At 51.4% G+C, this 22,881-nt stretch overlaps 8 protein-coding genes across 8 annotated transcripts; 5 read left to right on the forward strand and 3 right to left on the reverse strand.

Moving 5' to 3' along the window:
• Nucleotides 1–127: 127 nt before the first annotated feature.
• Nucleotides 128–1,851, forward strand: AYL99_03812 (hypothetical protein; the record flags this gene model as incomplete). The annotated part of the gene is made up of 4 exons (XM_018835326.1): nucleotides 128–711; nucleotides 768–1,139; nucleotides 1,208–1,655; nucleotides 1,705–1,851. The coding sequence occupies 4 exons, from the start codon at nucleotides 128–130 to the stop codon at nucleotides 1,849–1,851; spliced, it is 1,551 nt and encodes a 516-aa protein (XP_018694976.1).
• Nucleotides 1,852–2,382: 531 nt separating this feature from the next.
• Nucleotides 2,383–3,258, reverse strand: AYL99_03813 (hypothetical protein; the record flags this gene model as incomplete). Its single annotated transcript, XM_018835327.1, has 1 exon — nucleotides 2,383–3,258. The coding sequence occupies one exon, from the start codon at nucleotides 3,256–3,258 to the stop codon at nucleotides 2,383–2,385; it is 876 nt and encodes a 291-aa protein (XP_018694977.1).
• Nucleotides 3,259–4,870: 1,612 nt separating this feature from the next.
• On the forward strand, nucleotides 4,871–6,818 carry AYL99_03814 (hypothetical protein; the record flags this gene model as incomplete). Its single annotated transcript, XM_018835328.1, has 7 exons — nucleotides 4,871–5,073; nucleotides 5,126–5,250; nucleotides 5,305–5,387; nucleotides 5,438–5,454; nucleotides 5,512–5,614; nucleotides 5,677–6,590; nucleotides 6,635–6,818. The coding sequence occupies 7 exons, from the start codon at nucleotides 4,871–4,873 to the stop codon at nucleotides 6,816–6,818; spliced, it is 1,629 nt and encodes a 542-aa protein (XP_018694978.1).
• A 6,450-nt stretch (nucleotides 6,819–13,268) lies between these two features.
• On the forward strand, nucleotides 13,269–14,386 carry AYL99_03815 (hypothetical protein; the record flags this gene model as incomplete). Its single annotated transcript, XM_018835329.1, has 3 exons — nucleotides 13,269–13,505; nucleotides 13,574–14,055; nucleotides 14,122–14,386. The coding sequence occupies 3 exons, from the start codon at nucleotides 13,269–13,271 to the stop codon at nucleotides 14,384–14,386; spliced, it is 984 nt and encodes a 327-aa protein (XP_018694979.1).
• Nucleotides 14,387–15,804: 1,418 nt separating this feature from the next.
• On the forward strand, nucleotides 15,805–17,241 carry AYL99_03816 (hypothetical protein; the record flags this gene model as incomplete). Its single annotated transcript, XM_018835330.1, has 8 exons — nucleotides 15,805–16,204; nucleotides 16,272–16,528; nucleotides 16,589–16,616; nucleotides 16,668–16,736; nucleotides 16,788–16,828; nucleotides 16,882–16,913; nucleotides 16,967–17,136; nucleotides 17,186–17,241. 8 exons carry the CDS (start codon nucleotides 15,805–15,807, stop codon nucleotides 17,239–17,241), a joined length of 1,053 nt encoding a protein of 350 aa, XP_018694980.1.
• A 429-nt stretch (nucleotides 17,242–17,670) lies between these two features.
• On the forward strand, nucleotides 17,671–19,166 carry AYL99_03817 (hypothetical protein; the record flags this gene model as incomplete). The annotated part of the gene is made up of 3 exons (XM_018835331.1): nucleotides 17,671–17,810; nucleotides 17,885–17,968; nucleotides 18,113–19,166. 3 exons carry the CDS (start codon nucleotides 17,671–17,673, stop codon nucleotides 19,164–19,166), a joined length of 1,278 nt encoding a protein of 425 aa, XP_018694981.1.
• Nucleotides 19,167–19,428: 262 nt separating this feature from the next.
• On the reverse strand, nucleotides 19,429–20,595 carry AYL99_03818 (hypothetical protein; the record flags this gene model as incomplete). Its single annotated transcript, XM_018835332.1, has 1 exon — nucleotides 19,429–20,595. One exon carries the CDS (start codon nucleotides 20,593–20,595, stop codon nucleotides 19,429–19,431), a length of 1,167 nt encoding a protein of 388 aa, XP_018694982.1.
• Nucleotides 20,596–21,943: 1,348 nt separating this feature from the next.
• Nucleotides 21,944–22,618, reverse strand: AYL99_03819 (hypothetical protein; the record flags this gene model as incomplete). Its single annotated transcript, XM_018835333.1, has 3 exons — nucleotides 21,944–22,053; nucleotides 22,121–22,228; nucleotides 22,285–22,618. The coding sequence occupies 3 exons, from the start codon at nucleotides 22,616–22,618 to the stop codon at nucleotides 21,944–21,946; spliced, it is 552 nt and encodes a 183-aa protein (XP_018694983.1).
• Between the last annotated feature and the right edge of the window lie 263 nt (nucleotides 22,619–22,881).

Raw genomic sequence — 22,881 nt, forward strand, 5'->3', positions numbered from 1 at the left:
CACGGTTAGATTTCGGAAATTCAAAAGTATTCTTGGATACATTCACGACTCCAGCCAGCGCATTGTATTGAATCCCTGGTCCGATATATACGGTGTATAGTTTTGGAGGAAGAGAAGAGTCACCGCAATGGCACTGGCTGCTCTCGCCTCCATCCTGTCCCCTGGGCCCAGTTCGGATACCCTGTGGTCTTGGACAGCACTGCCAGTCCGGCTCGTCCTCCTCTGCCTGCTGTATGAAATCGGCTGGATCATCTACTGCCGCGTCTGGCACCCCTTGGCCGACGTCCCCGGCCCATTTGCCGCGTCCTTCTCGCGTCTCTGGATCGCTGCATCGGTCGCCAACGGGCGGGCAGAGCACGTGCAACGGAGGCTTCATCAACAGTACGGCCCGCTCGTGCGCATTGCACCTGACGAGGTCTCGGTGGCGGATCCCCAGGCTATCAAGACCATCTACGGTATCAAGTCGGGCTTCACAAAGACAGACTTTTACCCGCCCTTTGCGCCTAACATTAGTCTACATGGCGACCACTTTACGCAGTTAGATGAGACGATGCACGCCGAACGCCGTAAGTACGTTAACTCGATCTATTCTATGTCGACGATTCTGGAGAGCGAGCCGTATATTGACGGCTGTATTGATGTCTTTCTGGATAAGATGGCCCAGGTTGCTCGTCAAGGGAAGGAGATTGACTTGGGAGAGTGGATTCAGTGGTTGGTCTTCCCCTATTTACCTTCTCCTTTTTCGAGACTGACCACGGACATACCAGGTATACGTTCGATGTGATTGGCGAGCTCTTCTTTGGGCATCAGTTTGGCTTTCTGCGTGATGAGCACGACTATGGCCGATACATTGAGAGTTTGGATACTCTACTGCCAGGAATCGCCCTCTCCTGTGTTCTGCCCGCGTATATACGGCCCCTTCACTCCAGTCTCGGTATGCTATTCCCAACTATTCGCAATTCCGTCAAAGGCTTTGACGAGATTCGGGCGGCCGGGAGATACTGGACGAGTGTACGGCAACAGCAAATGCAATCCGGATCCGTCGAGCGAGTCGATTTACTGGATAAGTTCTTCAAGGTTAAAGAGGATAAGGCTGGGTGGGATGTTGACGATATTCAAAACGAAGCTTGTGTTGCTATGTGAGTAGTATAGTATACTGATCCGACTTTTGGCCTAGTCGACTTTATCTCTCTGACTTGCACCGCAGTTTCGCCGGTAGTGACACCACCGCAGTCGCTATCCGTTCCATCTTGTACCACTTGATGAAGGACCGAGCGTGTATGGACAAGCTCGTCGCCGAGATAGATGACTTCGACTCTCGCGGCTTACTAGGGAAGCCACACCTCAGGTATGCCGAAGCAATCAAGATGCCATACCTAGTAGCCTGCTGTAAGGAAGGGATGCGACTTCATCCTAGCGTCGGGTTAGGCATGCCACGCCACGTGCCATCTGGCGGCGCCACGATTGCTGGTCGTTATTTCCCTGCAGGCAGTCGGGTATCGATCAATGCTGCCGTGGTTCATTACGACCAGTCGGTTTTCGGCCAAGACGCACACAGATTTAATCCAGACAGGTGGATCAACGGTAATGCAGCGGCGATGGACCGACATATGTTGCACTTTGGCGGAGGCTCGAGGACCTGTATTGGCAAGAATGTAAGTCGCAAGCCATTTCGTGGGGAATTCTTAGCTAACCTCTTGTGAGATCTCGCTGGCCGAAATGCATAAACTCATCCCGGAGTTCTTGAGGCGCTTTCACGTTGAGCTGGCCGACCCGGCAAAGGAATGGAAGACGCACAACTTTTGGTTTAACAAACAGACAGGTATTCGAGCCCGAGTGCGGGCCAGATAGCGCGGTCAGATAGCGTTGGGACTATCCGGGGGGAAACCGTCACTGTAGAGCATGAGTAGAAACAATGGCATTTAAATAAGGAGCCCCTATCGGTTGTTCGAGCAGTGGCTCCTTGATAAAGGTCTGAATCGGAAAATTGGTGACAGGATACAGTTCCTCTCGGTGACTCTCGCATAGGAGTCCTCCCCGGCCCCTCTGCTTCGAGTCTAGTATCGATCTATAGTCAAGGAATACCTAAAACCGTTGAATTGTGTCTGCTACCGCGTCCTACCTATCACCTATAGGCCCTTCCTAACACCACCCGTGTCGGCAGCTTGAGATCGAGTGCAGGTCGGACCACCACAAGAAGAGACTTGGACAGAGGGAGCAGCTAGATGGTCTGGATCATCCTAGCACTCTACCTGCCTTGACTACCACCAGCAGACATTCAACAGATTTATGGTTCTTACTTTAGAGGCCGATTAGAATAGACTCAGGATAAGAGTAATTTGTGAGGTCAAGAGACAATATAGAATTATCTTACTCCTTGAATTATATATATTTGCTGAGAAAAGCGTAGTATGAATGCATTTGAACGTCTTCGTCATAATCGAATAGGTGCTCTGTCCCCGGCAGTCTCTCATATTCATGCGTCGCTCCAATATGCTTTAGGACTCGCACCAGCTCGTCCGACTGTTCCACTCCTACAAAAGTGTCTGCTTCACCGTGCACAACGAACGTCGGAGGGAAACTGTTTCTCTGGCGGAGTTGATCGGTGATGATGTAGGTACTGTCTCCATGCTTCACACGCCAGAGTGACGCTAGATTTGCTGACTTTAGCATGTAGTCATACATGGTTTGCCTTGCTGCGGAAAGGTCGTTCTCGGATATTGGGTCGGCATCAGGGTCCAAGAAAGGCACGATTGCAGCCTCGTCCAAACGACTCCCCTTCGTAACCGGCTGGGGAGTGGTGAAGAACTCGCCCAAAGGGTCTGTGATCGGGTAGATAGGTAAGACGACTTTGGGCCTAATCTTGGAGTACAATCCTATTAGGAGCGCAAGATATCCACCGGCTGAAGATCCTGAGACAGCGATGCGAGAAGTGTCGACTGTCACTCCCGAAGCGGCGATGTGGTTAGGCAATTCGTCCACAATCCAGCTCATACAGTCGAGCGTGTCTCCAAAGATTTCCTGGACGGCCACTTGCGGCGCGAACCTATAGTCGGCAGATATAACGACGTATCCGTATTTCTGGGCGCTGGCCACCGTATGGGGAGCAATATCTATGCGGGAGCCCTGGAGAAGACCACCGCCATGGTACCAAAGCAGGACCGGCACGTTGGTCGCTGGCGTCCGAGGCAGATAGATATCCAGCTTGATGGACAGAGGTCCAACCTTTTTGAATGTAACAGTCTGAGGTACCGCCATGCTGTGATTGCAACTGGGATGGGAGCCTGGAGGTTGAAAGAGCCGAGGTTCACACGGTTTTGGCCAGACAAACGCAAAAAGCGGAAGAGAGCGACACACTTACATAGCTTTCCGACCAGCCAATCTCTTTATATCACAGCGCAAATTGGGTGCAATTCTCTATCGAACCGAGCTTGTACGCTCAATGGGTACTGCTTGTTTGCTGACTTTCCCCTGCGGGTTCGTTCTTAAGAAGTGTCAGAAAGGTGATGTTGCTTGACCTTAGGGCACACTGCCAATAGCAATTGTTTGCGATCCCTGACAATTTAGTGGAGACTTGACTTTCCTTATCAAGTGGTGGCAGATGGTACAAATGTACATACGTACAGCTATCTTACGGAGGCGTACACAAAAGTAGTTGGATTGCGCTAGTATGTATTAGAGTCAACTAGCGTAGGTTCGCTTTTAGGGTATTTTACAGTACATTGCATTTTCAGCCTTTTTTCTTTGCCAGCAATATGCCTAGTCCTTGACAGGGGCTGGGTCCCGGAAAAGCTGGCCCGCAACCCGAATGGGAGTATTAGGAGGGCTTGAAGCCCGGTCGCCCAAATTTCAATTTTCACGTGATTCAATGTTCAGTGGTATTCATGACGGTTTCGTACAATGCCCCCGAGTAATCAGCCGAAGAGCTCAAAATGGCTATTGGCGCGTCTTGACTTTCTTGGCGATGACAGGGATCTCTAAGCTTGGCTATTGGTGGCAATTGCCGAATTGGCCCTAGTAAATGGTATTGAAGGTATGTACAGTACACTGGTAAGTACCAAGGACTAAAGTGCCCGGGGCCATGAAATTCCCCTCACTGGCTCCCGTGTCAAGCTCGCTGACCATTGACCAGTGACCACTTCCGCAGCAACTTTACAAGCGTCGCAATTTACGTGAATTCCTTGCCTTAGCTCCACGAGCAGACTTATCAGTTAGTCAGACTTCAGAACTATCGATGGTGCTCTCCATGTTTCACTACACCAGATAAAGCTCAGACCCCGGCTCGCTGCCCCGGATCGCGGACAATGGACTCCCAAACCTTGTAGCTGCCCTTTATCATTGGTTCCTGGAACGCTATAGAGCCAATCATTCTTCAGAACATAGCGCTCTCGGCCGTGCGTTATCCGGCTGTGACACGACCATCAGGGGAAAATTACCTATCAAACAAAAGTTCAAGAGCCACGACTCGTCGAGATGATGAAAGGTTCTTTCCACATGGTCCGAAAGCACACGGATCCGGGATGGGGGGCTCTGCATCCGATTCGATGTTGGTCCTTCACCCTCGGATGGTGTTTCAGTAAATTCGACCTCTCACGCATGGCCCTTCTTTACTTCGAAAACGCGTCGCTGAATGCTTGTGGTCTGAATCCTTAGACCGCCCAACGACTGCTGTGATGTGTGGAGCCCCTACCGACGATATTCGAAGTACGGGTCAGGAGGTAGCGATAGCGAACTGACTCCATGTTCAAAGATATGAGATGTTCCACATCGGCAGGATATAAGAATCTCCATAAAGTCTCCGCGTCCCCGGGTTTGTCCCTTTCGCTTGTCGACTATTACTCTTCAGAATCAACCACTACCTAGTGACACCATGACTGTCACCACAGCTTTCGGGAATACCATTCCCGGTACCATTCCCGGTACCATCCACCTCGTCGACCTGGACCATACTATGCATGCTCAACATGACGGCAGTGGTGATATCGTTCTGCATCCAGCTCCGTCTAGCGACCCCGATGATCCGCTGAACTGGTCTCCTCGAAGAAAATTGCTTTCCACGATCTGTCACAGTGTGTGAGTGTTGTTTCAGACTGTTCACAATAATGTCGGCTGATTTTAAACCAAGGTACACCTGGTTTACCGGTATTGCCATATCCACTGTCTATTCTGTCCTGGTGCCAATTTCTACAAATACCGGTCTTTCGGTTTCCACTCTTATTGAGGGCACTGGGTATATGTTCTTGTTTCTCGGTACGCCATAGCCTCAAGAGCCGGTAATTTGAGATCTGATGATAGCGATATCAGGATGGGGTCTTCTTTTCTGGCAACCTTTTGCGCTGAAATATGGCAAACGCCCAACCTACCTCATATCAGTTCTGGGTGCTATAGTGAGCATTGCCCGTGCATGACTAGGTTCGAAAGCTGACCATGTCGCTAGGGTACAAGTATCTGGAGGTATGGCGTACTTGCGGGGCGATAGTATCTCCATGGCCACATCCTGACTGTCAACAGCGCCTATGTTAAGAGCAATGGAGAGTGGATCGCAAGATGCATTCTCATGGGGTTTTTCATTGCGCCAATCGAAGCACTTCCTGAAATCTCAGTCACCGATATTGTATGTGTGCGATCTCCATGGCTAATTCTCAAGGCCCCTCCGGAAAGCTGACCGCTTCTCAGTATTTCACCCATGAACGTGGTAAGTACATGGGCCTTTATGCCTTCTCACTTGGAGGCAGTAACTATTTCGCCCCGGTCATCTGCGGATTTATAGCGGAGGGCCAGGGATGGCAATGGGTCTTTTACTGGGCGGCCATCTTCCTTGCTGTGGCTTTTGTCTTCCTCTTTTTCTTTATGGAGGAGACAAACTACAACAGGGGAGCTACTGGCGTTGTACTGACACCGTCACCGCCGCCTGAAGCAGCGATTGGGAGCGAACAAGAGAATAAAGACCTTGGCAAGATTGTCCAGACAGAGAACGGCGAGAACGGCGAGATCGAAGCTGTCCCCAAGACTCGGCTTCAAAAATTGTCGCTCTGGAAACCCGATCACAGTCAAAGTATGATCCGACGCGCCATCCGGAGCCTGAGATATCTTGGCTGGCCTGTTATCTTCTATGCAGGCTTCAGCTATGGCTCCTACTTGGTCTGGTTCAACGTGCTCAATGGAACAACTTCGATCATCCTTGGAGGCTCGCCTTACAACTTTCCGCCTTCGATGGTAGGACTGAGTTATCTGGCTTGCATTATTGGTCTAGTCGGCGGTTGCGTTATCTCAGGCCCTGCAAGTGACCGGCTGACAATCAAGCTGGCTCGTCGAAACAATGGCATCATGGAAGCAGAACATCGACTGTGGCCGTTCTCAATCTGCGTCGTTGGGATCCCAGCTTCCCTAATTCTGTGGGGAGTAGGGGCCGCACATCACATTCACTGGTTCGGTCTGTTGGTGGGAATTTCCACTTTGACCTTGTGTAACACGATTGGCATCTCGCTCAGCGTCAACTACATGATCGACAGCTACCATGAAATTAGTGGTGACGCCATTGTGACTGTGATCATCGTACGCAATACCATGTCATTCGCCGTCAGCTATGGGTAAGTCATCCAGCGTTTACACTGCTCATGCTAACACCTTTCAGCATTAGCCCCTGGCTGACGAATCTCGGATACCAAAATTGCTTCATTTCCGCAGCTTTTATTGGTATGGCTGCTTCATCTGTCTTCCTCGTAATGATCCTTTTCGGCAAGAAAGCCAGAATTCGAAGCGCGGCCAGGTACTATGAGCTAGTGAATGTAAATGGAGCAGATGGTAGGGCGAATTGAGAGGATGGAAGAGAAGAAACGACAGATTCGTAGCTTTCACTACACAATCACAAGGTCACTGCACCATTCTTAGCCGAACAAGTCGAACTCGCATTGCAAAAATCTCAGAAAATGCCTTGCCGCGGCGGGCGCTACGCGAGCGGATATCGTCAAAGTCCCGCATTTCGTAGTCAATCTGAATCCGCATGATAAATCCAGGGCGGAGGCCTATATGGAATTCGTAAGTTCGGCTTTGCAAAATGGGTTTCGGGTTATCCGAGTCTTTTGTGAGGTATCGTATGTGCCTTTGCCGACATCGTTTCTCACGATCCTTTTTTAGATAGGCAATCATCAGCCACCAAGCACTCTTTTGAGAGTGGCAGCATTGGCTGATCCGAGTTTGTTGTATGAAGTTGAAGCTATGGTGATTGTACAATGGAAAACTCAAGACAAAGCAAATTAACGGCAGCATGTTCGTTTGTGAAGGTGGCCAAGCACAGGATCGTCGCCACCCTTTTTCAGTCACGAGGCAGACTTAGCACGGTCTGTCCTCACTTTTTTGGTCCATACTTACGTTCTCAATTTCATCTCTTCATTTGATGGTTCTCAGGCCTCAGCTCGATCCTGAACCTTCCACTACAGAGCTACACCTCGTTGTGAGTTAGTTAAGCCTCAAGAGTCAAAAGTGGCGAGCTGCTTAGGCCAGAAACAGAAAAAGAACTTTAGTGATGCCAGTACTGTAGTAAATGAAGCATCTGTCTAACATGGGTATAATTTATAGGCGCATGATTGTGTCAAAATAGGTTACTAGAGCTGCGAGCAGGGAAATATTTGTCAATGTCGGATATCTCATGAGTGGATTGCAATGCTTTGACCTTGGGGGAGCGACCGACGATGACGTGGATCGATTACTGTCTAGAAATGCACCTCAGATAGGATTCGACAATTCCTAGGTCTCACGGGTTGCCAGTAGCCGCCGAAGGAGGGCGGACCACGCAGCCCTCTTATAAACTCCCGACATAAAGCCATACTACATAGAATACAAGTACGTTACTCCTGCCCGCTAGCTTTCGACATCGCCATGGCTTTCACCCCCTCCCGTTCAATCTCCTTCGCCCAGGGCGGTCGTGGAATCTCTACTCCTGCGACCGTCCTCACATAACCCGTATGACCGATTCGGCCGATGGGCCGAAGCACAGCAAAATGTTGTTAAATGATGAAATGACAGCCCGCCTAATTAGGTCTAGCGGCAAGGCTGCGGGTAAAGGGGCCCTGGCAGTGTGCCACTCTGTAATTAGAACTTCACAAGCTTCATGTTACAACAAAAAATCGATCAGCCCCCCTACGTCCTCGACGGCTTCCTCACGGACCCAGAAATGCACCCCCGATAATGGCTAAGACATTAGTTTTCTTGCCTTTAGTCACCCGAAATTCGTACTCATTAGTTTCCAGTAATTTACCATCAACACTAAAGATAGCCTCTTCAACGCGAGAGGCGGAGACGCTGATATAAGTGTAGGCGTTAGGCCCGTTAGGACCCACTCGGAGATCCCGTACGGTGCAGCGGTGCTCGAGGTGTTAGCTGCCTCCACCAAGTGTTCGGAGACGACGTTAATAATACACTCGCCGGATTGGATAAGGTTGCGTAATGTATCCTTAGGGTTATCTATATCGTCCATCGTGAAAGGGACGGATCGTGATTAATGAGCTACGTATAGCTAAAAGGGCTAAGGTTCGTCGAGCTACTATCCTTCGACCTGGTGCTCAAAAAGCCTATAGGTCTTGGGACGATAGCTGATCCGAGTAGCTTATAGTTCGCTGTCGCAGGGCGACCCTCTGCATATAGATCGATTTCAAGATGCTTCTTGGTCAGCGAATCCCCGTTATCCGTCGTGCCCGAGCCCTATTCCCAGCTGGGGCGGCACGTTTGGGTAAAGCTGAAAGTCAGCTCACGGTCCCATTCCGGGACGCAGCGTCGGAATTCGCCTCCATTATAGAACCCCATTCTGGAGGACTGTCGGGAGAAAAGGCCACAACAGATGCGGGTGGTTGCTCAATTCTGCTTGTGGAAGGTCTTGAATATGGGGGCCCATGACTATACACTTTTATCTCGTTCTCCACCCGGGGTTTCTTTACTTTCACTTCGCTTTGCACTTCAAGGACATTTAGTGGTCATCGCCAGCCACTGACCTCCACCAAATTCACCCATTGACCACTCCCATCGTTTTGATCAGGTTTCGCTTCAGACCCAGATACACACGGTCATAATGGCCAGCCTGTACACTTATATTCCACATTCCCATAGTCTCAACGCCTCTCCTCGCGACTTCAAAACGTATTCCCTCCTCGAAAGTCACTGGCGATTTGTCGCCTTGGTTGACGAGCTGTATTTCGTTGTGAAGTGTGTATCGGAGCATCATTTCCATGACCAGGTCGATCGGCGCGTCGGCCTGGCAGGCTACTTAGACTTGTCGGATCGTGTCCGAGAACCGGAACGTCGGGGAAGATCCCCCGGATCGAGTAGATAACTATCAGTCTATCACCACTAGAAACCTAGACTAATCCTGCTTAGAAATGGTTCAAACCACCCCAGCCTGAGCTCAAGTACGGAGTAACTCGCTTCCACATCTTCGCTCCAACTCCACCGCTCCCTCTCTTTTGTCTCTCCATCCATGCCAAGCCAAACATTTCGGACCGGCCGAGCTGAAGTTCATTTTGCCGATCTCTTCGAACACCGAATGAGTAGAGCTGGTGGAAGCACCATGTTGAGGTCAAAGACAGGATGCATCTCATGTGGGATTCCTCTCGCCCGGCATCCCACTACCTGCAAACTAATTTCCATACCAGGTCGGGCCAGACGAAAGAAATGTGACGAGGCACGCCCGTCTTGCCGGAGTTGTACTTCATCACTCCGCCGCTGTCGGTGGCCGACCGCAGATGAACTAGCCGACAGACGTTATGGATCTCATCGAGTTCAGAAATCCGTGTCCCCTACACCCCCAAAGCGCTCATCACCAAACGGCGACGGCGACGGCCTTGCCGTGAGGGTGGAAAGTGCACCAGAGGTCTCCTCACTGGACTCAAGTCGCTGGCTGCTATCCGAATCTACTGCTCACCGAACACTCGCCCATGATCTAGAATCCGTCATTTCTCGGCATTTTGTGCAGAACTACTACCCATTTCTCATATTACCCAATTCTAATCCTGAGTTCTACTGGAGTTGGATGACTGATATAAAAAAGCTTATGGTACAGTATAAAGCCCTCCAGTACTCGCTTCTTGCGTGTAGCGCGTCCCACCTCCATTTCGTGGATGCTGCTCCGTGGATGCAGGACCTTGCATTGGTCTACTACTCAAATTCCGTCGAAGGACTTTCAGAGGCATTAAGAGAGGGGGCTCAGTTGAAGAATGATGACGCTTTCTTGACGTCAGTAATTCTACTTTACATTCATGGGGTAAGTCATGTAATCTTTATCCGAAACATTGCATCTATTGAAATAGCAATAGCTAGCGACTTACTGACTTTCCTCCACCGTGTAGTGCATGGGTCGAGGCACTTACACTGACATACCCTTACATGTCAATGCAGCCACACGCATCCTCAAACTACGTCTGCTTAGCAGTTCTGGCAACATTAGTCGCCCGTTCGATCGACTTGCCATTGAGAGCGTTTTCTATCAGACTTTCCTTGTCACCACGGGCTCCTGGTCGGATCCTCTTGAACTCGATTATCACTTCGATGCCGAATTTTGGCTACAAGCGGAACGCTTACTGGCCAAACCAAACTTGTATCTCGGCTGTTCTATCGGCTTCAACAGTCCTGTCATCGGAGTCCCAATAGCTTTGGTTAGAATCGTTCTATCTCTTAAGAAATTCTATCAGAGCCCATCGCAGCCTGATCAAGGAACCCTAGACCAAATCAGAGCTGAATTGGACGAATGGGAAAGCCTAGTGTATAGTGGCCAAGATTTGGACCATCTATCAGAAAACGAACGGCCAATTCTCAATTCACAGATGTACAGAGACGCCGGGTATCTGTACATCCTTACCTCGTCTTTGTTACTTGATCAGTTGTCTGGAGAGACGCGGACACCTGGACCGCCTCAAGCAGTACCAAGGACTTGTTGGCAGATGAAAACGATCCTCCATATTCTTCGAGGATATCGAGATAATGATGACTGGGCAAGGCTCTTACTTGGCAACTGGCCGGTCTACTCTGTCGGGTTTTTTATGAGTCATTTGGAGGATATATGGCTTATCCGAAACGATCTGCAGCGAAGATGGGACCTGGTCAAATTCTCTCAAGTTAGTCGATTCCGAACGGACTTGGAGTCTACCTGGAATCTGCGAGGATATGACATCGACACTTCCTGCTGGTTAGTTTCCTAGTCAGCAATTATGGGCATCGCTCTAATGGCTGCGGCACAACATTCAAACAACCTTACCATCTCAGCTGGAGCTCTAAGAAACGGTCTCTTTCACACGTTCAAGCACCCAGAAGCTAATACGCTCAAAACCTCGACCGTGCTGGATGCATGCCAAATTGTTGAGAAGAAACGCCAGGGGTGAAAGATCCGCAATACACACGCAGTTCTGCATTTCAAGGAGCCTCGAGCCACAAAGCTGGAAATTGATGATACTTGTTAAACTAGCAGTTCCTAAGCAAGATCACGGCGGTCTGGGGCCGTAAATGATCGTTCATATATAACTGTGTTGGAAGGGCTGGGGGGTCGGCTCCAAGAGCGTGGCTTGCCGATTCAAAGGCCTTGGTCAGTGCAGCACAGAACTCTTTGGCAATAGAGTGGCGGATGAGAACTCGTGATGCAGCTAGAACCGAGTCAATCGTCGTATTTTCCGGGCATAACAGGATATGGAGTTCAACAGCCCTGCACATATCTGCCCAGAACTGAGAAGAAAACCTTCTCCAATACTGTATCCGACCGTCAGATCAGTCAGTACGCCATGCCACACCACAGCGCAGGAGAAAATAAACGGGATAGAACGTTCTGTTCTCATTCCATCTAGACTTGCGCTTGGATAGCCTCCTCCATCGGCGCATCTGGGAACACGACCACTGGTGACTTGCCACCCAGCTCTAAAGTGACCTGCTTGAGGTTGCTTTTCGTGGCTGCTTGCAACAGAGCTCCTTGAAGGGTGGCCAGCTCCTTGAGGAACTGATACGCAGGTATCCTTTTGAAAACTGGGATTTGTCGACGACGCAAGAGAGCTGGTTTGATGGCGTAGTACGATGAGTAGGAAGCCTATGAGGTACCTGAAGCATTTCAGGACGGATATCTTGATCAAACCACTAGAGTATTAAACTGCGAATTCTGATTCCTAGGTGTGATAAGTACGAATATATCTATAACTTTGGATAGTTTTAAATCTATTCGTATATTCTAATATCTAGAGATTAGAATAATATTCTGTAAGATCGTCTCCTCTTTAAGAAAAACGCCTCTAGCTACTATAGAAATCTCCGATAATCGATGTTCTGATGCAGTAGTATGCTTTTTGGGATGGCGAGTTCGTAGTGTATTGCCCGAATCATTTTGGGATTTCGTGAATCGTGGCTGCAATAAGGTATTCTGCTGGTGAACATTCACTCGGAACTCAGCTAAACGAGGCCGTGACTGCCAAATTGCACACCTGCCGTCACCGGCTCCAGGAAGCGCCTTCATGGCCCCTGCTGTGATCTGACTGGCCTCATCCGCTGCTTGTCGGATACGGGCCGTCTGGGAGTGGCTTTCCATTGAGAGTCGAATCATGAATGCTCCAACTACCCTTCATGAGGTGAGCATAAAGATTATGCGAATCTGTGAACCAGTCTCCGGATCTGCCGTAGGCATTTGAGCTGTCGTTCAGACCCGCCCGGACTAGTTCCACATGCTAGGAGGGCAGTGAAGTTAAATACACCAATCAATTATCGTCGGATCTGTACCCTGCCCTGATCATTGGTTCCTCGGTAGAGCTAGTGAGGCTTATTTATATGCCGTATGACAACTACAACTACATGCAGCAATCATTTGCCTGAATGAGAAGCGAGAGCACATAGAGAATGGCTACGGAATCGTGCTTCTTGACATTCTCGATGCTGGAGCCTATGATAATCGACACGGAACGAGTCAGCGGGATTTACTGATCACACATTGATCAACTTGTAGTCACCACACGGTTGGTGCAGAATTAGAAGGGTGTTCGGGATTCTGGGATCAGCAGAGAGACAGGTGGAATGACCCCCAAAACTCGGATTTGATACCGGCGCTGGGGCCATCCATCAGTTCGAGCATCGGATAAGGACAGAGATTTGCTTCGTAAGTGTTGAGGATATGAGTCGCGGCGATATTCCGTAGCATATACATCATTCGTGCTCGACGGCTTTTGTCAAGGTGAATAAAGTCTATCCGATTCTCGCATCCAAAACTCAGTCTCTCTGAGATCATTCATGCATTGTCCGAGGTTGCAGCCAACATGAATACGGATTCAGTCAACACTCCTGTACTCAAGGACCTAACAGTGGAAAACATAACAGAAAATGTGAAGATAATCAATTCACAGGGCGATGATTCAAGGTTGAAATTTCTCTTCGAGAGGCTGGTTCAACACCTACACGATTATGCTAGGGAGACAAGACTCAGCACCGAGGAATGGGATGCGGCCATCCGCTTTCTCACTCAAACAGGCCAGATTTGTACCGACGTCCGGCAGGTAAGTACTTTACATAGTCGACCGTAGTTAAAAGGTTTTGATTTTGGAGCCAGGGCTAAGAAACTTAGGAATTTATCCTTCTGTCCGACGTCCTCGGCTTGTCTCTCTTAGTTGACGCCATCAACCACCCCAAGCCGCCCCATGCTACCGAGAGTACCGTGCTTGGCCCCTTCCATTCGCACGAAGCGCAGCTGAAATCGAATGGGGACACTGTGTCGCACGATCCAGAGGGTGAGCCATGTCTGGTTATCTCCACCATCAAAGATACTTCCGGACGACCACTGGAAGGAGTGAAGGTCGATGTTTGGGAAACAGACAGTAAAGGTTTCTATGATGTGCAGTACGCAGACCGCGAAGGCCCTGATCAGAGGGCCGTATTGAGGAGTGACAAGGATGGTATGGTTTGGTTCAAGGCAATCGTGCCTGTGCCCTACCCAATACCTCATGACGGACCCGTGGGAAAACTCTTACTCCGCTTGAAAAGGCACTGGTATCGACCGAGTCATATGCACTTCATGTTTGAGAAGAAGGGGTATGATCATTTGATCACGTGAGTACTATCAACAACGCACCCCCAGCACTACGACGACTAGGACTTTGTCTAATCTGCTGATAGTGCGCTGTATCTTCGTGGAGATCCATATGAGTCGTCCGATGCGGTCTTTGGCGTCAAGGAGTCGCTGGTTGTTGATCTCACGACAGTCACCCAGGAGCAGGCCGAGAAATACGCAATCAAGGAAGGTTCGAAACTGCTGGCTTATGATTTTGTACTTGTGGAAGATGATGAGATGAGGAAACTGCGGGACCAAAATGCTTTGACCGCTCTCGCCGGAACGAAACTGAAATTGTTGAATGGGTTGCCAGTTCCAGATATTGATTGATTAGTACATGTGCAACCCCTCGACAGTCAACCAAATGGTCTCTGTGGTCTCAACAAAGGCGGTATACAGCAGCAATAAAGGAATATCACAACGAAACTACAAATGTTTACTTGAGATAAGCCTGCTGACAATTGTTGTGTCTGACCCAAGCTCCAAGTCAGATCTTCCGACAGAAAGGAAGGGAAAAGTACAAACTCTCATCGCAGCGAACACGCCGGGACTCACCCTCGGCCGGGCCGCTTCTCCACTTCTCGTGACCTCCTAGCGCCTGACGAGTCGTGTAGTAGAGCCAAGCATCACGTGATATCACGTGACCTCTTGGCCCTCTTAGCGTTATTAGATAACTACACACTAACGCCTATTCTGGGTGTATTCTCTATTACAGCCTACTTACAATGCAGTGAAGCTCAAAAATGCAAAAGTCCGGGCAAGTTTGCCGAGTGCACACCACCACGTGACGGAGGAATGATGTTCACAAATGCGATAACCTGGTCCAAACTTGGTAGATATCGTGGACGGAGGTGGGTAGTCGACATTGGTAGGCTCCTTCTTCGCAACGCCCTCTCTGAAAGGTCGCGCCCTTTCGAGGATTGAAAGACGCCGTCAAGTCTTAGGCGGGACGGGATTGTAGAAGGATGATCATAATCGTCGAGCGTTGATGTAGAGATATAGACAGAGGAAAGAAGCGACAATCGGAAACCCCCTCCAAACGACGGAGGGGAGTAAAATGTGACTGCGCAATCTGCTCGAGTAATATATATATATAGGTTCCAGACGCAAGTCTGTGGGAATGCAATGGAACAGTACCTGCCGTCAGCAACTGAAAACTTTCTTTCGACTCATTCGAACAAACCAGGAGTGACAGTTCTGGTTCTCTCGACAGCGGCCATGGTTGTCGGTGTCCGACTATTCTGCGGACAAGGTTGATGTGGCGAGAGGCGCGCTCTGGAGAGGGTGTACTTATCCAGCATCATGCGTTACCCAGTGACACAGGTTGATGTGAGAGAGCTGGTCTTCGATACTCACCAGTATTATGTCCACTACACGATCAGAGGAATTGTACTCACTCCGTACAGTTGAAGATATTCAAGGTTGCAAGATTGGGTTAATGTGCTCTCCCGTAGCAAACTGCCGCTACTACTCTGTGCTCCACCGCGATCGTACCGAGGCATTTTTCTCCTTCCGCATTCAAGCATCCATCAAGATGGGGCAAATGAGTAAACAAGATCCAGGTTGCCATTGTCAGAAATTAATTCATCAGGAGAAATTGCTCAGTATTATAATAATTCCTGCAGATTCCCCCAGCCTGAACATCCTCTCTCCTATTGCCACAAAAGCTGATTTCCACCACAAGATATCCGCACAAGGCCGAGAGAAGCTCCGCTTACTCCCACACCAATCAGCCTGGCTAGTTGAAGATGGCTCCCACGTACAAGACGGTGGTTCTCGCCAAACGCCCCAAGGACGACATTGTGCCCGGGGAGACATTCAAACTCATCACCGACAACCCGACACCTTCCGCCGACGCTCTCAAGGATGGAGAGGTCCTCTTTGAGACCAACTATCTCAGTATCGATCCCGCCATGCGTGGCTGGCTGAACGACACCAGATCATATATTCCACCCGTCAAGATTGGAGAAGTTATGCGAGGCGGCTGCATTGGGACGATCAAAGCTAGCAAGAACCCTCAGTTCCCGGTAGGCAGTTTTGCCACGGCCACAGCGGGTTGGACGGAATACAAGATTTGCAAAGGGAGCGAGCTGCAGAGAGTAGTCGTCCCTAAGGGTGGGAAACTGACTGACGGGTTGAGTGTCCTGGGTATGAGACCACTCCAGGAGACTATTTTGTCTTGTCATGTCATTGCGCTAACCGCCGGGCCTTGCAGGAATGACTGGGCTGACAGCTTACTTCGGCATCATTGACGTCGGCAAAGTCAAAGCCGGAGACTTTGTGGTTGTCTCCGGAGCTGCAGGTGCAACAGGCAGCGTCGTCGGCCAAATCGCCAAACTCAAGGGTGCTACTGTCTTGGGCATTGCTGGCAGTGACGACAAGTGCCGCTGGCTGAAGGAGGAGTTGGGGTTCGATAGTGCCTTGAACTACAAAGATAAGGACTTCTTCAAGAAGTTCCGGACTGCCACCAAGGTATTTCTCCCAGATGTTCTAATGTGGTGTGAGGAGACAGCGTGGTCTGACCGAGAACAGGACTTGATTGATGTTTACTTTGATAATGGTGAGTGATCTTGTGACAGGGGGTTGGTATATGCTCACGTTGCGTTCTCAGTTGGCGGCGAGATACTCGACATGGCTCTCTCAAGAGCAAAACCGCACGCACGGTTTGTCATGTGTGGAGGTATTTGGTTCATCCATCCTGCAAAGGGGCCTGTACTGATGAATTAATCAGGTATAAGCCAGTACAACTCCTCTAAACCCCAGGGCCCAAAGGTTGGTGCTTCAAGTCGTCCAAGAGCCATGCCCAACTAACAGATGATGTTCAGAACTATCTCATGATCGTCTCGATGCGGATCCGGTAAGGCATGGCGACGGTCTAACTTGGAATTTCTGAACTAATCAATGTTGCAGCATGGAAGGATTCATCGTTTTCGACTATGCAAAGGAGTATCCCAGGGCCTTGAAAGACTTGGCCCAGTGGCTGTCAGAGGGCAAGATCAAGAGGAAGGAGACTATCGTCAAGGGCGGCTTGGATCAAGCGGAGAACGCTTTGAGGGACTTATACAAGGGGGTGAATACAGGTGAGTTCCCTCTTCGTTTGGGGTGTATAGTCTGGCTGATGTGATCCAGGCAAGCTGTTGGTCGAGGTCAAACCGGTCAATGACCAACTTCGAGCGTCTCTGTGAAGAGATCTATGTAGCCTGGCAGATGGGCGAGTGGACCGAGAGTGTCCCCGTAATGCACTAAAAGTCCTATATCTATATGCATGCCTGCACATGTCGAGGGTCTCGGCAGTATAATCGATATCCAAGCTCCCACCATATAGGCACCACTCAATATGCACAGTGAGGTCAGTTGTATGAGCAGGGTCATCACCTCCCTGCATTTTTGCAGATCATGGCCTGGTTCCATCACTTACTCCGCACTTACTCCAGCACCTTCGAAGCCAGCTAGCTGCCAGGCCAGGGAATATACTCCACCACGCGTTGTTGGATGTCACGTCAATGCGGGCACGGCCGCACCTTGTTCGAGAAAGTCGGTGATTTTTGGAATCCGTCCTCACACTCTCGTTTGTTTCTTGTACTCTCGTTTTGCTGAACCTTCCCTACGCTGCAATGGAGTTTCTATTTCTCGCCTTTGTTTGTCTATTCCCCTTCCCATTGATCAACCTGTGTCTGGGCCAAGCGACAACAACCTCGACGGCAAATGGCGCCACATACACCAACCCCATCCTCAACGCTATGGGAGCAGATCCGTGCGTGTTGAACCCGTCTCAGTGCCTCTTCGGAGGAAGAAGTGGCCGAAGTCACCGCTCATGCATGTTGATAGATGGGTCATCCGGTACGAGGACTATTACTACATGACGTACACGACCAACGACAATATCACGATTCTCCGGAGCAGCGTCCTCACGTAAGTCTAAGTACCATGATATGCTCTATCTCTCCTCCCCCAGGGGAAGAAAGATACACAGACACAAAACGACAAATTGACGGCACCACGTTTGAGGGTTCCTCGCTCCCCGCCTCAGAGCAGCCCGAGCTCACTTATTAACAGGGACTGGAACAACGCCGACGTGAAACTCGCCTTCAGCCCGCCCGCGAACACCTCGTACAGCAAGGACCTGTGGGCGCCGGAGCTACACTTCCTGGATGGGCTGTGGTACATCATCTTCACGGCGGACGTGGACGCAGACACCCCCTCCCCGGAGCAGGACATGTACTGCGACTTCAGCTGCCCGGCGGTGAACCACCGGATGTTCGTGCTAGAGTCGTCGGGCGCCGACCCGTGGGGGAGCTCATACAGTTTCAAGGCCGAGCTGGACACGTACGGCCAGTTCGCCATCGACGGGACGTACTTTGCCCACGCGTCGGGCCTGTACCACGTGTACTCGTGCTGGGAGGGCGCGTACGTGTCGTGGCCGTCGATGCTGTGTATCACGCGGCTGGCGAACCCGTGGACGGTGAGCAGCAGCAGCCCGCTGTCGGCGCGAGTGGTGATTTCCCGCCCCGACCAGCCGTGGGAGAAGACACCGTACAACCGCACCGTCAACGTCCGGCTGTCGTCCAACGAGGGGCCCGAGCAGCTCACCAACCCGGCCACGGGCCAGCAGTTCATCATCTACAGCGCCGCGCGCAGCGACAACCGCAACTACTGCCTGGGCCAGCTGGCGCTGGCGGGGGGCGACGACGCCGATCCGATGGACCCGGGCGCCTGGACGAAACGCACCGCCGGCTGCGTCTTCTACGAGAACCCCGACGAGCAGGTCTACGGCGTCGGCCACGCCAGCTTCACCACCAGCCCCGACGGCGCCGAGCACTGGATCGTCTACCACGGCATGCAGAACTACCTCGAGGGCTGGACCGCGCGCACCATCCGCGCCCAGAAGTTCACGTTCAGCCATGTCGACGGCGCCCCGGTGTTTCCCAGGCCCGGGATGGGGCCGTATGCGGTGCCAGCGGGGGCAGGGGCCGTGTGGGGGTCAGAGATCAATAATGCGACTCGCGGTAGCGGTAGCGGTAGCAGCAGCAGTGCTGGAAGTGGGATGAGCGGGACGAGTGCGAGCAGTGTCACCGCCTATCCTGCTTCTTCATCGTGGGTCTTCGCATGATGACACGGCTGGAGAAGCGCCTCGAGTCTGCCCGAATGGTCGACGACGACGACGAGTTGTCGAAGAGAAAGGGTCAAAGGAAACGGAGGGGACTTGATATATCACGGCCGAATGACGCAGGGGTAAAGGATGTGCACAATGGACATAATACTGAACCCACCTGAGCGACGGTACAGCACCTGAACGTGCCCGGCTCTAGACGAGTAAGCATACTTTAAATAATTTTCTTCGGACATACATCCATATATAATAACGAGGTTCTTTACCACAATTTCTCCACCAGCCCTCTCAGCGACTTTAAAAGTTCCTCATCCTGCGGGCTCTTCTCCTTCTGGGGCATCAGCCCGCCCGTGGCCCTCGAGCAGATAATGTCCAGCTGATCCTTGCCCACGCCCTTCTCGGTCAAGGTCGTCTTCAGGCCGAGGTCCTGCACCAGGCCCAAGATACGGTCGCCGACGCGGTCACTGTCTTGGACGTCGTCGCCCGACCGCTTTTCCCCGCCGATGTAGGGCAGGATGGCTGCGATGTTCGCCGCGTTGTCCGTGCTCTGTCGGGCCTTGAGTTTCACCACGTGGCCCAGCGTCAAGCACGACGTGATGCCGTGCGGGATCCCGTAGGGCGAGCCCAAGGCGTACCCCAAGGAATGGGAGATGCCCAGGCCACCTTTCAGATTCAGCCCCGTAAACCCCAGACTCGCGTAGGCGGCCAGGAGTAGGCCCGTGATCACGTCCTCGTCCTTGGGGTTCTCCTTGTACTTGGGCAGCAGGCGGAAGAGTTCGGTGATGGCGTTCAACGCGACCATGCGGCAGGGGACCCACGTCGTCATGGGGTGATACTGGCTCTCGACGGCGTGGTCCATGGCCCGCAGGCCCGTGGACAGGAACAGGTGCGGTGGGGTGTAGATGGCGAATTTTGGGTCATAGAAGATGTAGGCCGGGTACGTATTGGGGTGGCTGATGCCGGTCTTGGTGCCGTCTGCCTGCGTGTATCCGGCAACGGCGGTGCACTCGGCGGCGGACAAAGTGGTCGGGATGGTGATGTGCAAGAGCCACTTCTGGGACGTTTCATGCAGGCGGTACGAGATGGCTTTGGCGCTGTCGATGGGGGAGCCGCCGCCTACGGAGATGATGGTGTCGATAGTGCTGTCTTTCTTGACGATGGCGGTGGCCTCATCCAGCTGGGCCACAGGGGCATGTTGCCTGATGTTGCTGAACGTGCCCGCGTGGTGATCCTTGGTCAGGAGTTCCTCGAGCGACTTGATGAGCGGAGTCTTGTTGGCCAGAGAGTTGCCCGTGATGATGAAAGCCTTGGACGTCTGGGTGGGCAGAACCGACAGGATGTGATTCTTGACCACGTCCGGGCCATAGTAGAGCCCCTTGAGGCTGTTCGGCTTGTATAGACCCTCCAGGGGATGTAGGTGCGAGTCCATTCTAATGGTGCGGGTTGTTCTTTGAGTGTTCAGGCTGGGGATGCGGGCGGGGGAGACGTGGGCTTTTGTTTGCAGAGCACGGAGCATCAGAAGGGCCGAACGATGGGCGACTTCTCGAAAGAAACAGACGAAAGCGAACAATGTATGGAGTATCTGCTGTGGATTGTAATTGTCAGCATCGGACTGGTGGAGGGAAACAACTATTGATAACTCCGCAGTAGTTGATACAGATTTGTCGTCATGCCGACATCCCACCAATCATCGTGCGTGTTGCCCCTCACAAGGCTGAATATCAAAAGGGCCCCAAGACTTCAGCCTCGGCTATGAATATGAATATGTCTTGAACATGAATATGAACATGTACGAGCTTCACATGTCCTTTTGCTATGTATCATGGCCGGGTATGTGCTTAGACAAGCAAGCACAGTACATTGATCATGCAGTCCGCGGACGATGTGCTTCCAGGACTGGACGGCTGCCGGGGTGGAGATCCATCCAATGAGTGATTTGCTGACATCTAGGCATGTCGAAGGGAAGCGGATTGCCTGGCGGAAATAAGGTGAGTGGTAGAGGGTCAACAGCTGAATGCCTTGGATGAACGATATGACCTCGTTGACACGCGGAGTAACGGAGAAGGAGAAACAAGAGAAAGGATCAAAGTTGCCATAGCATGCAAGTGTGAGACAGAGGAGGTGCATCGACAAGATCAGTGGGAGGAGGAACACTTGAGTTTAACCACCGGCGGTGCGATCAGATCCTCAAGTAATAGAGCTGGGTTCGTTCGTGGTAAGCATCCTTTCACAGAAAACCAAATGCATTCACCAAGGGCAGCTCACGATGTAGTGGACCACTGAATGGATGCCTGCAACTGCTGGTTATCATGTTTACTCTTTCATTGGCGATAGCTTTCATTGGACGTGACCGAAGCCCCTTTCCCTGTGTGGCAACGCCTTCTTATCCTTCTGACCATGATTGATCCATAAGAAATCACCGGTGCAGGAGGGTGGTCGTTGCGTCTATGAGCTGCTCGGAACCATGTGAGATTCTTTGCAACAACAAAGGAGTGCGCAATGGCCAGGCCGGTTGAGGGCGCCCAGGCACAAACGGTCGGTCTACAATATACGATGCGTAGACTTGGCAGAGGAGAGGGCAACGGCACAGAAGCATGGAATTTCAACGTATTATTATTGGTTGGTGATACAGATGATTACCGCTTGCCCAATGCAAGCCCTGTGTGAATGCTTCCCAATGCAACGCAATGCAATGCTTGAGCAACACCAAACAACGTGTGCTCCACGCTAGCCTTCTGCCTTGTCCAGGCCAAGGAGAGGAGATGAGTTGCCCAATATCAGACTGCCACTGGCTGAAGTTCAACCTTGGAGCAGGAGTTCGGAAGAGGTCCGTAGGGGTAGCCATTGGCCTGGAAGAGTTGAGGGACACCGTGCCACCAATCGCAAGCTGCCGGGACGGTTAGTTACTGGTGATGGTGACAAGTCCAAGGGATCGGCGCAGAGGAAAGACTCACCCAACCAGCCACCGGTGCTGGCATTGAATTGGAGTCCAGATGAGTTGAAGAAGAAGCCAGCATAAAGGCTAGTGATGCCGGCGATGCTGATTCCCACCTGGTTCCATTCTGAGACCCGGCTGTTAGCAAATTGGAGAAGAGTTCCGAGACAAGGGAGCACATACGCTGATAGGGGCCATAGCCGATCGACAGGGGCCAGGGACCACCGAGATTGCCAGTGTAGGTAAAGAGTTGCTGAGACTCGTTCAGGTAGCCTTGCCATGCCCATGACTTGTTGGACGAGAGGGCGGCATCACCGAGCCCCGCACCAGTGTGGTATGAGTAGAGCCACAAGTCGGTCTTGTTGGTACCGGAGTCTTTGTGAGCACCATTGACCACCTTGGTTTGAAGGAGGTATCTGGCAGGTGGATCAATGGTCTGTCTTGCCTGGAGAGGTGATGCTGAAACCAGGCTGACGATGGAGAGGACAGCGACGGTGAGAAGGGCGGAGAACTGCATGGTGCTGGAAGGGATGGAGCTGCCGGAGTTTGGCGTGGATGGGATTACTCTGAGTAAGGGTACGGAGAAAAACGAATGCAGTGCTGGTATGAAGTGTTGCAAGGCAATGTAAAGCAATGCAACACAAATATGAGCTGAAGAGTGAATGTGGGGAGGGAGAAGAGTTTCTTTGACGGACGAGGAGGGCGAGCGAGGAATTTAAGGCGGTCGATTCCAGTGGGAGGTTCCTACCTCTCTTTCTTTGTACCTGTTTCAATGGTACC

Source organism: Fonsecaea erecta (assembly GCF_001651985.1).
Source record: "Fonsecaea erecta strain CBS 125763 chromosome Unknown Scaff3, whole genome shotgun sequence".
NCBI classification, from domain to species: domain Eukaryota; kingdom Fungi; phylum Ascomycota; class Eurotiomycetes; order Chaetothyriales; family Herpotrichiellaceae; genus Fonsecaea; species Fonsecaea erecta.